Source organism: Columba livia, chromosome 11, assembly GCF_036013475.1.
Source record: "Columba livia isolate bColLiv1 breed racing homer chromosome 11, bColLiv1.pat.W.v2, whole genome shotgun sequence".
In the NCBI taxonomy this organism is placed as follows: Eukaryota; Metazoa; Chordata; class Aves; order Columbiformes; family Columbidae; genus Columba; species Columba livia.
Window position 1 is genome coordinate 18,684,980 of NC_088612.1, and position 13,582 is coordinate 18,698,561.

General features: G+C 37.8%; 1 protein-coding gene across 9 annotated transcripts in view; it reads left to right on the top strand.

Annotated features, from left to right (window-relative positions):
- NRG4 (neuregulin 4) overlaps positions 1–13,582 on the top strand; it is a 50,460-nt gene that overhangs the window by 32,447 nt on the left and 4,431 nt on the right. For 8 of the 9 annotated variants that reach the window (XR_010475286.1, XR_010475285.1, XM_065076264.1 and 5 more), the window contains exons 6-7: positions 8,651–8,800; positions 13,483–13,562. Coding sequence is in view for 7 of the 9 variants with exons in the window: in XM_065076264.1 (XP_064932336.1) it covers positions 8,651–8,800; positions 13,483–13,562 (230 nt within the window). In the remaining 2 variants the exon portion in view is untranslated. Of the gene's footprint in view, positions 1–8,650; positions 8,801–13,482; positions 13,563–13,582 lie in introns of those variants that run through there. The other variant, XM_065076269.1, reaches the window with a different exon arrangement.

Consider the following 13,582-nt stretch of genomic DNA (forward strand, 5'->3'; position numbering starts at 1 on the left):
ATTACCTATGGCTGCTCCAAAATCAGTAATTCATTCTCAGATCCAGTTTGCAGAGACATGACAATGACAATAATAGAGACATAAATGTGTGTACTTGTTTGACAGGTGCAGCAGTGCTCAGTTACGTATGCATTCAGAATAATATCTATATTTAGAACCATATTTCCTACCCTCATTACAATACAGAAAGGAACGAAATACCCTTTGTCTCATGGAGTACAGACTGTAGAAAAGGCATTCAGAAAGGCAAAGTACATTCACAGTTTCTCTTCCTGATGATTATATTGCAAATATTCTTATAACATAAAATGGCCTGACATGAACAAGATGAGGAGTCACAAAAAGGAATATAAGCTTTTAAGGGAAAAAAATAACTTAATTCGAGACTTACTGTGTTCTCTGAATCTCAAAGCACAGCTTTACAGTAACAGCCAAAGACCACTTGATAAACACCAAGGCTGTGAATATCGATACTTCTTACACCATTCGTTTATGGGACCATTCTTCTTTTTGAAGCCCATGTAGCACACTGGAAAAGAAGCATTTCCTGGTTTTGCATGTGGATACATTTCTTGCATAAATACAGCCCTACCCTTTTATTTTCTCATTTACCAAGACATAAGAAGATGACAAATTAAATTCTAATTTTTCATGGTTCTGCATTTACTGATTCTGAGTTATCATTCATCAAAATAAATTACGCTTAATTGAATGGGCTTACTTAATATAATAATAGACATTCAGACACCTACTACATACACTTAAGAATATTACATTTATTTCTTACATGGCAAGTTCTGCTCCCTCTTCAATCTTAGTCTATAACTAAGGACAACTAGATAAAACAGTTTGAAAAAGAAACAAAATATTTTCTAAGATGCCTAATTAAGCATTTCTTCCTTTTGTTTGGGACAGTTCAATTTAGATATATAAACTCAAGCACATAAACTCATCTAGTAGATGAGAAGAGGCAATTTTGTGGGAAATGCTCATTGAAAAATATACACAGCATATCACTGTCATTAAGCATATTGTCCAATGTCATACACTGAATCAGATCCCAAAGCGAGGATAAAGCTCAGAAGTGCTGGATGATGATAATTCATTCTAACTGCTAAACCTTGCAAGCCAATGCAATGTAAAATAAATGCTAGACACGCAAGAAACAAAACATATTAAAATATGCCTTTTTTTTTTTTTTTTTCCTGGAAGGAATCCCATATTATTGATATGAAAATACTTAAATGAAAAAAGAATGGTTAGACTAAATGGCATCAGTTACACAATTTCAAAGCACTCTTTCAACTATTGCTAGGCTGGTTAAGGAGGAAGGGTATTTGATGCAATACCTGTAAATATGAATTAACAAATATTTAGAAGAATTCATTTTCAGGAGCACAAGCTAGTCAGATAATATCCACTTTAAAGGGGCTCCAAATAAAGTCATTTGTAATTCAGGTACTAGAGGATTTTATAATCTGCTGAAGCAGAAAAGTAACATCTTAAGAGCATTTCTATTACACTTGGGCAATCTTGTTGCATTTAAATGATCAAGTATTTTTCTTCTGTATCTAGTGGTTGATTATGAAGCTATATGGATTTAAATAGCAACATTCTATTTAAGCATGTCCTCATTCTAAGCATGTTCCTTAATCAGTCAGAGAAGGCTAATTATAGATGAGAAAGGTTTTGTTTACACACAGATATCTTAGTAATCAGCAGTGATGTGAATAGAAACAACAGAAAAAATGCATCACTATTCAGCAGAATTCAGAAAAATATTTGGTGCTTTGGAACTTCAAGACTGGCATCATCACACAGTTGCGCAAAGCTTCTTTGATGCAGGTTTCTGCAAAATCCCACATAAAGCTTCCAGGTGTTCTCAAAATTATCATCTCTCACCAACAGAAAAATTGAGTTGGTTTTAGAATCAAAGGCTGAACGATCATTAGTACAGCACTGATTAAAAGAGGGAAATGGAGCAAAAACAGACTAACGAACTGTGAAAATACCTGAAGACACATTTGCCTTGACATTGTACTTATTTACACAAACGTGTTGTGCTAAATGTACTTAGTCCAAATTACCTGATGCAATATAATTGCAAGTAATTTCACAATGTAACTGGGAAAATTGCATCATTCTTTGAAAATATGTTATTTTGTAGCAGGATAACAAATTAAGAGGCACTGTTTACTTTTGATATTTCAGTTATTTTTACCATTCAGAAATGGAGAGAGATATAGATGTAGATGTAGATGTAGATGTAGATATGGATATAGATATGGATATAGATATAGATATAGATATAGATATAGATATAGATATAGATATAGATATAGATATAGATATAGATATAGATATAGATATAGATATAGATATAGATATAGATACACACACACACAAGGTAGAGATGTAATAGAAACAAACCATCATTTGACCCCCCTACCCTGTGTAACATTAGCAGATTTTAAATACAGATGATGTGTGTCAAAACATGAAGTTGCTCAGCTGCCATCTTCCTTCATTCCTTTCCTAACAGTGAGTTAATGTTCTCAGCCTCAAAAGGCACACCTGTTACCACAAACAAGATGAGCATCAAACCCAGGAATGCTCAAATGTAATAAATAAACATGCAGCAGAATGGAGAAGGGTGGACAATCACAGAATCACAGAATGTTAGGGATTGGAAGAGACCTCGAAAGCCTATCCAGTCCAATCCCCCTGCCGCAGCAGGAACACCCAGATGAGGTTACACAGGAAGGAGTCCAGGCGGGTTTTGAATGTCTCCAGAGTAGGAGACTCCACAACCTCCCTGGGCAGCCTGGGCCAGTGTCTGGCACCCTTACTGAGAAGAAGTTTCTTCTCAAATTTAAGTGGAACCTCTTGTGTTCCAATTTGAACCCATTACCCCTTGTCCTATCATTGGTTGTCACCGAGAAGAGCCTGGCTCCATCCTCCTGACACTCACCCTTTATATATCTGTAAACATGAATGAGGTCACCCCTCAGTCTCCTCTTCTCCAAGCTAAAGAGGCCCAGCTCCCTCAGCCTTTCCTCACACGGGAGATGCTCCACTCCCTTCATCATCTTTGTTACCCTGCGCTGGACTCTCTCCAGCAGTTCCCTGGCCTTCTGGAACTGAGGGGCCCAGAACTGGACACAATATTCTAGATGTGGTCTCACCAGGGCAGAGTAGAGGGGCAGGAGAACCTCTCTTGACCTACTAACCACCCCCCTTCTAATCCACCCCAGGTACCATTGGCCTTCCTGGCCACAAGGGCACAGTGCTGGCTCATGGTCACCCTGCTGTCCCCAGGACCCCCAGGTCCCTTTCCCCTACACTGCTCTCTAATAGGTCATTCCCCAACTTATGCTGGAACCTGACAAGCAGCTGCCTCAGGTGTATCATAAAACATGAGGCTAAAGTTGTTTGCCTCATCATCTGATGTGCAGCAGTCCCATAATTATTAATTAATGCAGTGCAGAATTACCTTAAGATTTTGTTGCCTGAGGGGAAGCTCTGGTATTTCCATTTTGTCTTACACATGAGACATTCTGAGAGTCTTCTTTCTGTATTTCAGACAGAATACAGATGGTATAAGACCATAAAAACAGAGCTCCTCTGCTTCTGAGGGCATTACACTCGAATTAATAGTGAATGCGCTCCTTTTGTAGAAGGGATCATATTCTGCAGAGGGCAGTGCGTTCAGGCTAAGCACCGCGAGGGACAGAGGCAGACCTTAGAAACCTCCTCCCTGAAATTCCTGTGTATGGTTAAAGGCTACTTCTACTTCACATTTCCTTTGCTTCTATCCTAAGCCAATCTCTCCTCTACCTTTTCTATACTGATCCAACAACTCCCATGCAAATTCTTTCTATCCCTTTCTGTATACCCCATCCTTGACCCGCTCTTCCTCCAAGATGGGTCCTTCATTCTCTTTTTCAAATATCCCCATGAGTGATATACTTCCTGTGCCATAAGTCTTCAGAATGTACACACCGCAAGTTGCCAGTGGCGGGCTTCCCACTCGTGGGCTTTTCTTCTTCCTCTGCTTCCAAAACTCTGCTTTCACATATCCTGGGCTCTTCTGAAAACACAAAGTGTTTTTCAATTCCGAATTTGGCTTGAAAGGTAGGAACAAAAGTTAGAATACACACCAAAAGTATAGCCAAGGAAAGTCAGCAATTAAGATTTCTTTTTAACGGGACATAAAATATAAAATACAACATTTTCATATGTGTTAGAAAAGTATCAGTGATCCAAATAAATATCATTGCCAGACATGGTAAAGCTTGCTATATAAACATATAGCTAAGAGAGTTCTAGGGGAAAATACCCCATTCTTTCAACTTCTCCACAGTAGTACTGTAAGTTTTATTTTAATTTCTATGTATACGAGTACAGCTTCAGAGTAACAGTTTTGCAACTCATCTTAACACAAAACTCTTTTGTAAAAGCTGCTTAGGGCTTCCAGTTAATTTTGCCATTGCTTATTCACTTTGGTTTTAAATTATTTTTCATACTTACTAGATGACCTTATATTGTATGGATTAGGACAACTTTTAGGAGCCTGCTACAGACTGAAGATTATGGTGATTTTGAAGCTGTCAACCATGTAATCTGAATTGCATTCACAAGCAGATAATTTTTCAGCTGTCTTTTTCTGCTTAGAGCTTTGTATTTACATGCAAGTAATTTTTATACCAAGAAGCATCCAGGTTTTTCCTGACTAAGGAAAACTAAGTCAAGACTCTTACAGTATAATACTAGGCAGTGGGACTCTGTGTGCATAATTGACTCAAATGCTACTTGCATTTTTAAAGTCTGTCAGATACTTGCTCATGACACCCACCTTAGAGTCTGGAAAAGAAAGGAACCTTACCTTCTTACCTAAATCAGGCAAGCAGTAGATCACTTGCACTGGCTCAAGAACTGCATCTGCAAACAGATAGCAGTAATGCCTGGTGTTACTGGAGGCCTGATATGCTTATATTTTAGTTATCAATGAGATTTTAAAGGATCAATACAATTGCAGACATGCTGGTCATATTGTGACATTTTATCCAATACAATTACAAAGTAATTTCCTTCCACCTTATATTGATGCTGATACGGGTAGTTTTGATTAATACCGTATGTTGAAAGATTCCATGGATTTCTTTAGATATGGTAATGTTTTGTCTCCAGCACAGCTCCTATAAGTAAGTTTGTATACAACAGTTAAGGCTGACTTATCTGAAAAAAGGTGTTGGCGTTTGTGTATGGGTGTGCAGGCATCTATAAAAGCAGAAATCTGGATGCCATCTGAAAATGGGAGTTTCTAGATGCACAGCTTTTCCTCAAACATTTGAAGACTGTTGTCTTTCAACTCTGATGGAATAAGAAAGTGTAATTTCTTAGAGGAGGAAAGACCTTCTTTCCATCTTAAACATCAACTTTGGAATGCTACACAGTAGGACCATTTAAAGCCAACAGACAGCATGTGCCGAAACAGCGGGCTAACGGCATGCAGATGTGATGTGCAACAGCAACACCTGCCTTAGTGACCACAAGACTTAATTAAAGTCCCTCTTACTACAGCCTAGAAGCAGACTGCTCTGTCTTTTGCCCTCATTCATTTACGTGCAGAAGCACAGTTGCTTGCTGTATTAACAACTGCAAGCGTGTCATGCTTCACTTGCACTCTACTTTTAGGCATCCACTATAAACAAGATAAAGTATGAGTTGCTACTGACTTTTAAGGCTGTGTATAGTAAGACTGACTACCTCTAGGAGACACTACATAGATTCCATCAGTCTGGATTATGTTCATAGCCCACATGCTTGTTAGAGATTACTTTCCTGTCTTGCTTATAGTCACTGTGTATGTAACTCCACTGATATTATGAGAGTTCTGCTAATGCAACAGGATAAGCAGATCTTCCGAGCAAGTTCCACTGCTAATTACTGAAAACTGCTTCATTTCTTTCACACCATTTTTAGGAAAGGACTTACAGTAGAAACCTTTCCCTTCTCTTGGTTGTCTTAAAGTATCAGTTGCTTCTGTATTTAGCATAGTCCTTCACCTATTTGTACATCAGCACTGATGACTTCAGAAAAGCTGTGCAAGCCAATATTTGAACATCTGAATTTTCAGAAATCCCCTAACTGTAGCAGAGCTTGTTGGTAGGGTCCCATTAGGTATAACTCAGTTTACTTAAACGTAAACAAGAGATACCTCATCTCCATTTTCCTGTTTCTATTAAAACCTCCATCATTTTTAGGTTATATGACAGTATTTTCTACATAGCATGGAGTCACTTTCAGCAAGTGCGTCAACAGGTCAGCACAGAGAAAGTGCATGTGTGGTTTTGTAATCCCTAATCCATTGCACACAGTCAAACAGATCAAACTGGCAAGTCACGGAAAACATATTTCTAAAACTTGTTTTTGTTGCATCCAGAGAACTAATAGGTTTAACCTCCAGGATGTTTAAGTTTTGTCTGTGCTTTTTTAGTGTAGGTCTTTTTCCCTTTGCTATGGCCTTAGGTTCATATTGGCTATAGTTTTCCCCTTAGGCTTTCTGGCTCCCTTCCCTCTTGAAGACTCAAGAACACCTTAAGCATCTGGCTCTGTTTTCTATTTAGTAGAAAGTGGCTACAGTCTCAGTGACCTTTTTACTACACCGTCATGACAGTCCCAATTTTTTTCCCACAGTCTTTTGCAGAATATGGTTACGCCTCCCATGCACTGTTCATGCCAACTCACTCCACTGTATCACAACAGTTCTCTAACCTGCACCTTTTACCTAATCCTATATGCAACTCTCTTCAACTAGGAGGACTATCTTCTCTTCCTCCTGCTTCATTTTTCTCTTTGGGCTACTGCACTCATTCTCTCAAACTTTTCCATGAGCCTTAATTTGATACTACAACCTATTTATTTCTTCTTCCTGTATCATTTTAGCCTTGCATTATTCTCCAGTTTTCACTGGTATTCAAGAATAGTTCTATGAATTTTATATTCCATTTTCTATCCCTGTTATTCTATTCAGCTCTCCAAAGCATTTATCTCCCACTTGCTGAAGAACAATACCCCACTCAAACTACTCTTCTATTCTTAAAGTATTCTACAGTTTTTCAGAAATAGGCCACTGAAATGCCACTATACTTAGGATAAATATCTGGAACATTATCTGAAGCAATCAGAGCAGTCTGCCTACCCTTCCTTCTCCCAGCAGCCAAACATAGTAACTTTGAAAAGTCTCACATTGCCCTTAGTAAAGCCTGGCTGTTTGATAACTTGCACAGCTTTAATATCTGATGATAATTAAATCTTTTTTCTAATGTCTAAATCTGCCATTACATTTCCAAAAGCAAAGAATTAGAAGAAATTGGAGTAATTATTTGTGCAATAGCTTAAACCAGTAATACTGAAACAGTGGTGCATAATGTACAGAAGGCGGTGCTGGGAGTTCCATCAAGCACACGTGGTGGTATGCTTACAGTGACCCATTTGTCTTCTTTAGATATGCTAGACATCTTTCTTTTTTGGCAGTTCCTCCCCACTCTGCCTTCTTATCCCTCATATGAAATTATACCTTGCAGCTGCCAATGGCAGTTGAGAAATTCAAGTATGTTACAGAGTTCAGCCCATTTTTCTCAGCTGGAGTCTGAAATTGCTTATGTCACAGGCTATTATGACTTCAGTGCCAGAAATAGCAAGAAGGAGCGAGATCTTCAGTAATACAAATAGAGAGAAGCAAATTTACATACATAAAAGGGTACATGCCGAATGGAGTTATTGAATGAAGTGTTTTCCATTTTCTGTAACACAATAAATACCTCAAGAAAACTTAGCAGAGTAAGTGCAAAATATAAGACAAATGAAGATTAGCTTAGCTTCAACCTGTTTTTGACTCAATGTGAATTACTAAGCCATTAATTTTATTTGTTTTTAGTAAAATATCATACCAGTTTACCATGGTAAAATACCATTTTAATCCTTTCATCAGAAGAAGTTTTTGGAAGCTCAATATGTAAAATAAGCATAGTAGAGAATACATTTAGCTACATCTCTCTAAGAGAGGGTCATTCACCAAGCACGTAAGATGTTCTGGCATGAATTCTTACACTGTGTGAAATGCTTTTGCAATTTAAGGTGTACTGTGTCTAAGTTAATTCCCTTGTCCTTGATCCATTTAGCTGACAGTACCAGCTCTTCAAGAAAGCAAGCTAGAAAGTTACATGAAAGGGGGAAAAGAAAGCATGACCACTGTGTATAAAATGAGAACCAGTGGGATGACACAGTTAACACTAAAGACTTGGATTTAATTAATTAAATCTGCCAGTGGAGGAGGCAGAACTAACTTTGAATTACACCATTATGAAGTATATTGCTAACCCAGTGAATGTATTAAGAAAGATATGGTTTAATATATAAAAGCAATACAGATCAGAATACAAGCTTGATGCCTAATGTGTCCAATTCCCTTTGCTCCAGAAATACAAGGTGAGTGGAAATTCCGTAAAATTTGCTGTGAAGCAAATATAAATCTTGAATTATGCCATAACAAGTTCTCTCCCCACTTAAGACTGAAAGAAGCCTTGGTGCTTTTCATGCTAGATGACATGTCACCGCCTAATCTGAATAAAACTTGGTTTCCCAGATGTATTGAGAATTACACAGGAGCCCGTTGTGAGGAAGTTTTGCTGCCCAGCATCAAGTCCCAAACCAAAGGTGACCTGTCTGCAGCTTTCTTGGCCTCACTTCTTCTTCTAGGAGTTCTTATAATTGGAGCATTCTACTTCCTTTGCAGGTAAAAGTGCTTCAGAGTGCTGAAGCTATTTAATCAAGTAGAAATTTCTTCTGGTAATCATGTACTAATTATTTGAATGTAAAAGTATGTAATGAATTATCCATAAGGTTTGTATGGTTTTTCAGCATAATTAATGTGGATGTCTCAACTTGTTGCTTGTAATATTTTACTTCCTGGCTTGTTGTTTTCTCAGTATCTTTTCTAAGCTATTACTTGTAGTTGCTTTGTAAAAAATACATGTAGTACACCCATTTCTGAGAGATTTTACAGTCTACCTAGAGTTAGTACTAACATTTTAAAACATTAGTCAACTCTTATGTTGCCCAAAGATTGAGAAGTGGAAGCAAATTACCAAAGTGCTGAGGGATCAGAAACTGTTCCACTGCATTGAATTGGCAGCCAAACCAAGTGGTGCTATCAGCTCCCAATTCCTTTACAGCTCCTGGTTAAAAAAAAAGGAAAACTAAGGCAAGAATCAAATTCAAAAACAATCCCAGGTAGATTTTTTTAAGTAACTAACATCTAGAACAAATCAGGGGGCTAACTTATTTATCTGGAATGATCCGTATTTGAATAGTATGAAGATGTCAATGCTAGACAGCAAGTGCTGCAGGTTTGGTTTCAGTAGTATTTCAGGCATATTAGGACCTCGCATGAAAACACATAAGCAGTTGCTGGGATTAAGTCAACCAATCGATGTGACTCTGTCACACCAAATGCATTTATCAGTACACTTACACTAAACCCAAACACACTTACTGTCTTCAATTACTCTATACGTTTATGTATGCAAGCCAACCTCCTATGTCCCCTCGTTTTTCGAGTACAGCGCTTTTTGTAAGAGCTCATTTTGCCACGTACTGTTAATATGTATTTATGCCTTGATGAGGCAACTTACTAGGCCCTGTAATTCTTAGCCATCACAGACTTGCAGCCTCGTCCTGTTACTCCTGTGCTGCATTTCTCCTTGGTTATGATAACCTAAGATTCTTGCAATTCTGTTCTTTGCTCTCCCATAATCACATTGCCAAATCAACTTCTCTGATCAGGGCCTTTCAATGAGTGACCTTTGGAATAGCTGGTCTAGTTTTACCTCAGCTGCTGTCATGGAAACCCATTGAATGCCAGTTTTTCCCAGAGCTGAATATATTTAGAAGAGATAGAGAGCATTTGATAAAACAGAGTTTGTATTAAAAAAAAACCCTTGTTGTAGAGGCTACCCTCCACCTTAGTAACTTTAGTGAAATTAATCCTGTCTTAGCAGTGGAATGTCACAGCAGTTGTTCACTAAAGAACACTTGCAGATTAAAGTTATTAGACTAGAATACAGCTTTAACTAACTAAAGAAAAAAATAATTCAAGTCCCATAGAGGTATGGAGAGCATTTCTTTAGAAGTAAAGCTTGTCCATGTGGAGACAAAAAAAAGACTTCAGAGAGCAGAGAATTCAGAGAGTAATCTGTTAAAAGATCCCTTTCCTCTTGCATACAGTAAAATTAGGAGAAGACTAGAGACACAATCTACTGAGTTTTATGGTCAAAGAGCCTTGCACTGCAAAGTACAGAAGCTGAGAATAACAGCAGTGACAGGTCTGTGCAAGTCTTCTATTAGACAGTCCAACTACTCTATTTATAGGAAATCAATTTACTTAAGCTTTACCTAACTGGTAGAACAAGTACTAGGGCCTCTTTATTGGAAAAATAACAACTCAGTCTTAACATAGTTGCCCTTGAACCTATTTTATATACCAGACTAGCTTGGGAAATCTCACAAAATCATGATTAGCTTCTTTAGCATAAATAAAGCAACATAGTTGGCTAAAAATTGTCTTGTCTTACACCTTTACACTTCAGAGGCTGATGTAGCATAACCACCTTCTGCTAGAGAACTCGCCTATAAAAGAAACACTTCACATCTAAAAGTCCTTATCTCTTGACTGAAAGGACCAACACAGGAGTCTTGAGTGGATACTTTAATCTGCTCCTCTCTTTCTGGCTGTATAAACAAAGATTATTGCTTCCAGGTTTGATCTGCCACCTGTATCATAACATTCTGGAAGAGGGCAGAACTGAGGCTTGTAAGAGTTAGCTGAGAGTTTGCGTCATCCTTGACATGTCCTCTTGAGAGGATAGATTAAATTTAAAATGTTAAGAGAAGTATTGTGCTATCAAGTTTCCACTACTACTCTTTATTAACAAATATGTTTGATCCAGAATCAGAAAGCAGAGTTTTTCCACCATGTTGTGTGTTAGTAAGCATTTCTGTGGCTCTTTCAGCAGAGGATTCTAGTGTGGTTTTAGTATAAACAGTAATGCAATCTGGAGGGATGCAGAAGAAGAGATATTAATTGAAATTTAGCATACAGAAACTGAATCCCTAAAATTATACACCAAATCTTTTAGAATTTAGGAACTCAGTGCTCTGTTTTATTGTCCCTGCCATCACTTGTACCCCATTTCCTTTCCAAGTTTTCTTCCTCTCAGGCTGCTTGGCACAGATTTCAGGACCAGGTATGTGCAAGTGCATTTAATGCTCCCTACCAACGAATCTATTCAGCACACAGAGGTGGAGAGAAAATATTTCATTGCTCTGCTTATAAAACCAAATCATCAGTGAGGGTAAAAGTAACCCATAAAAGAGGGCTGCATAAGAAAAGCTCTGGGTCAACAGTGGGAAATAATTCTCCCTTTATATTTAGCTGAGTCGTCACATTTTTATCAGTTTAGGATTTATTTATTCCAATCTCTCAACAATCTGCTGTTAAGCTGATTTCACTCTGTATTTGATTATGTACTAGGATTCATCAAGATGGTATGGTTTGGGAAAGGAGGAGAGAGTATCAAAGATAATGACAAAACAGGCAGTATTTGAAATAGCTAAAGGGTGAGAATGATGGAATGTAGAACAAAATAAAGATAGAGGAAAGGAACCGAATGTCTGAGTGAAAAGAACAGTGAAGAACTGAGGGAGGGGAGAGGGAGAAGCCGTCAAGGACTGGTGATGAAGAAAAGCTGACTAGAACTGGAAAAGACAGACAGTAGTCTAGGGTTAAACCTCCCCTGTTTCTGGCACTTGCTGAAGAAAAGGCTACTGCAGAGCTATCTTAGTGAGTCTCTGACTGATACAATATAACTATTTAGGTAGTAAAGTGAGTAGCTTTAATTTACTTTCTGAAAAAATTATGGGGAATGTCATTGCAAAGAAGAGACTATGCTTTTTATGTCTCCTCAAAGATTAGTATTGTAAGATAATAAGAATAGTACTGTCTACACCCCAAATTTATCTGCAAAACAGTTCAGTACATTAGCTTCTTGCATTATTTTATCAAGTTTTCTCTAGGAACGTGTTGTTTCATAGGCAATAAATGTCCCAAACTTTAAAGAACATGCTTAGTTCGATTTGCTACAGTCCTGTAAAAGCTCAGCACATAAACCTATTCCTATTTTTTAACTATTGGGATTCACTAGAAGACATGGCATCGTGCCAACAATTGTGTTTTAGCAAAGATAGTAAAATACTTACATTGTGAATGTAAAACTTATCCATATATATCTCTATATCTAGATACAATTAATTTTTTTAACACCAAAAAATGTCTCTGATTGGTGTAGGCTTCTGTGCAAACTTTAGACCCAGGAGCTGCACAACCTGTTAGCAGAGTGTATGGAGGTATCCAGATCTAGCCGCTCTCTATCTTGAAACAAGCACAGAGCCCCTGGCAACAAATAGGTACTGATAAAGCCTGGGGCTAAGAGGAAAGTATGCAAAAATCCTTGATATTACATTGCTACTGACATAACAAATGGCACCTATTACTACAAGCAATTCACCTGCCAGTACAGGTCCACCTGGCCTTCTTTCTGCAGAAACATACTGTTCAATGGCTATGGGAAGAAAAAATGTAGCCAGTTAGTATAGACTACACATAAACCAGCTTTTACTTAGAAACAATATAGAAGCCTGAATGCAACCACACACAGCATAGAGGAACAGAGAAAACCCTAGGGAAAACTAAAATAAATCTGCATTTAATTTCTATACTTTAAGTTCATATTGAAATGCCAAAGTACCTGTAAAATAAGCGTATATTGATGGAAGGAACCCAGCCAGCCAAAACAACAGGGAGTAGGAATAAAGCCATTTAAGCCGTCCAAGACAACAGACTTCGTGGAGGAGTTATATCACCACAGGACACAAACTGGACAGAAGGGAGAATAGCTCATGACTCTTCTCAAGAGAGCAGATGTCTAATTACTATTAAAGAAAGGGAAAGAAACAGCAAGAGATCAGCTTCATTTAAAAGATCTGTTTCTCCTCAAGAAAGTGTGGAAAATATCACATCATTGATATTTCACTCCCAAATGCTTAAAGAGTTAACGATAGGTAAAATAATTTTGTGCTATATACTAATTGCTAAAGTAGAGACCTGAGAAATTGGACAAACAGGAACATTAACTTCAGGAAAGATTCTGAGTGCTGTTCCTGCCTCTAATCTCTGGTCTCCCTCAAATACATGTTTCTCAAAAATACTATGAAAATAACTGCAAAAGATCCATGTAAATTTTTTTCAGTGGATGCATCATTCAATTAACTTGTCTCTTATAACTTTTTTATTTTGTGGGGTTTTTTTGTGTTGTTTGTTTGTTTGTTTTGTTTCCTTCCTGTTGTCTCTCTTATGGTCAGGAAAGCTTCCATTCCAAGGACAGGTTCTTCAGAGTGTGGTGTCACCCTGGTTGAAACTACAAGCAGCAATGGCTGCAACAGTGAGTACATTTAAAGTTAA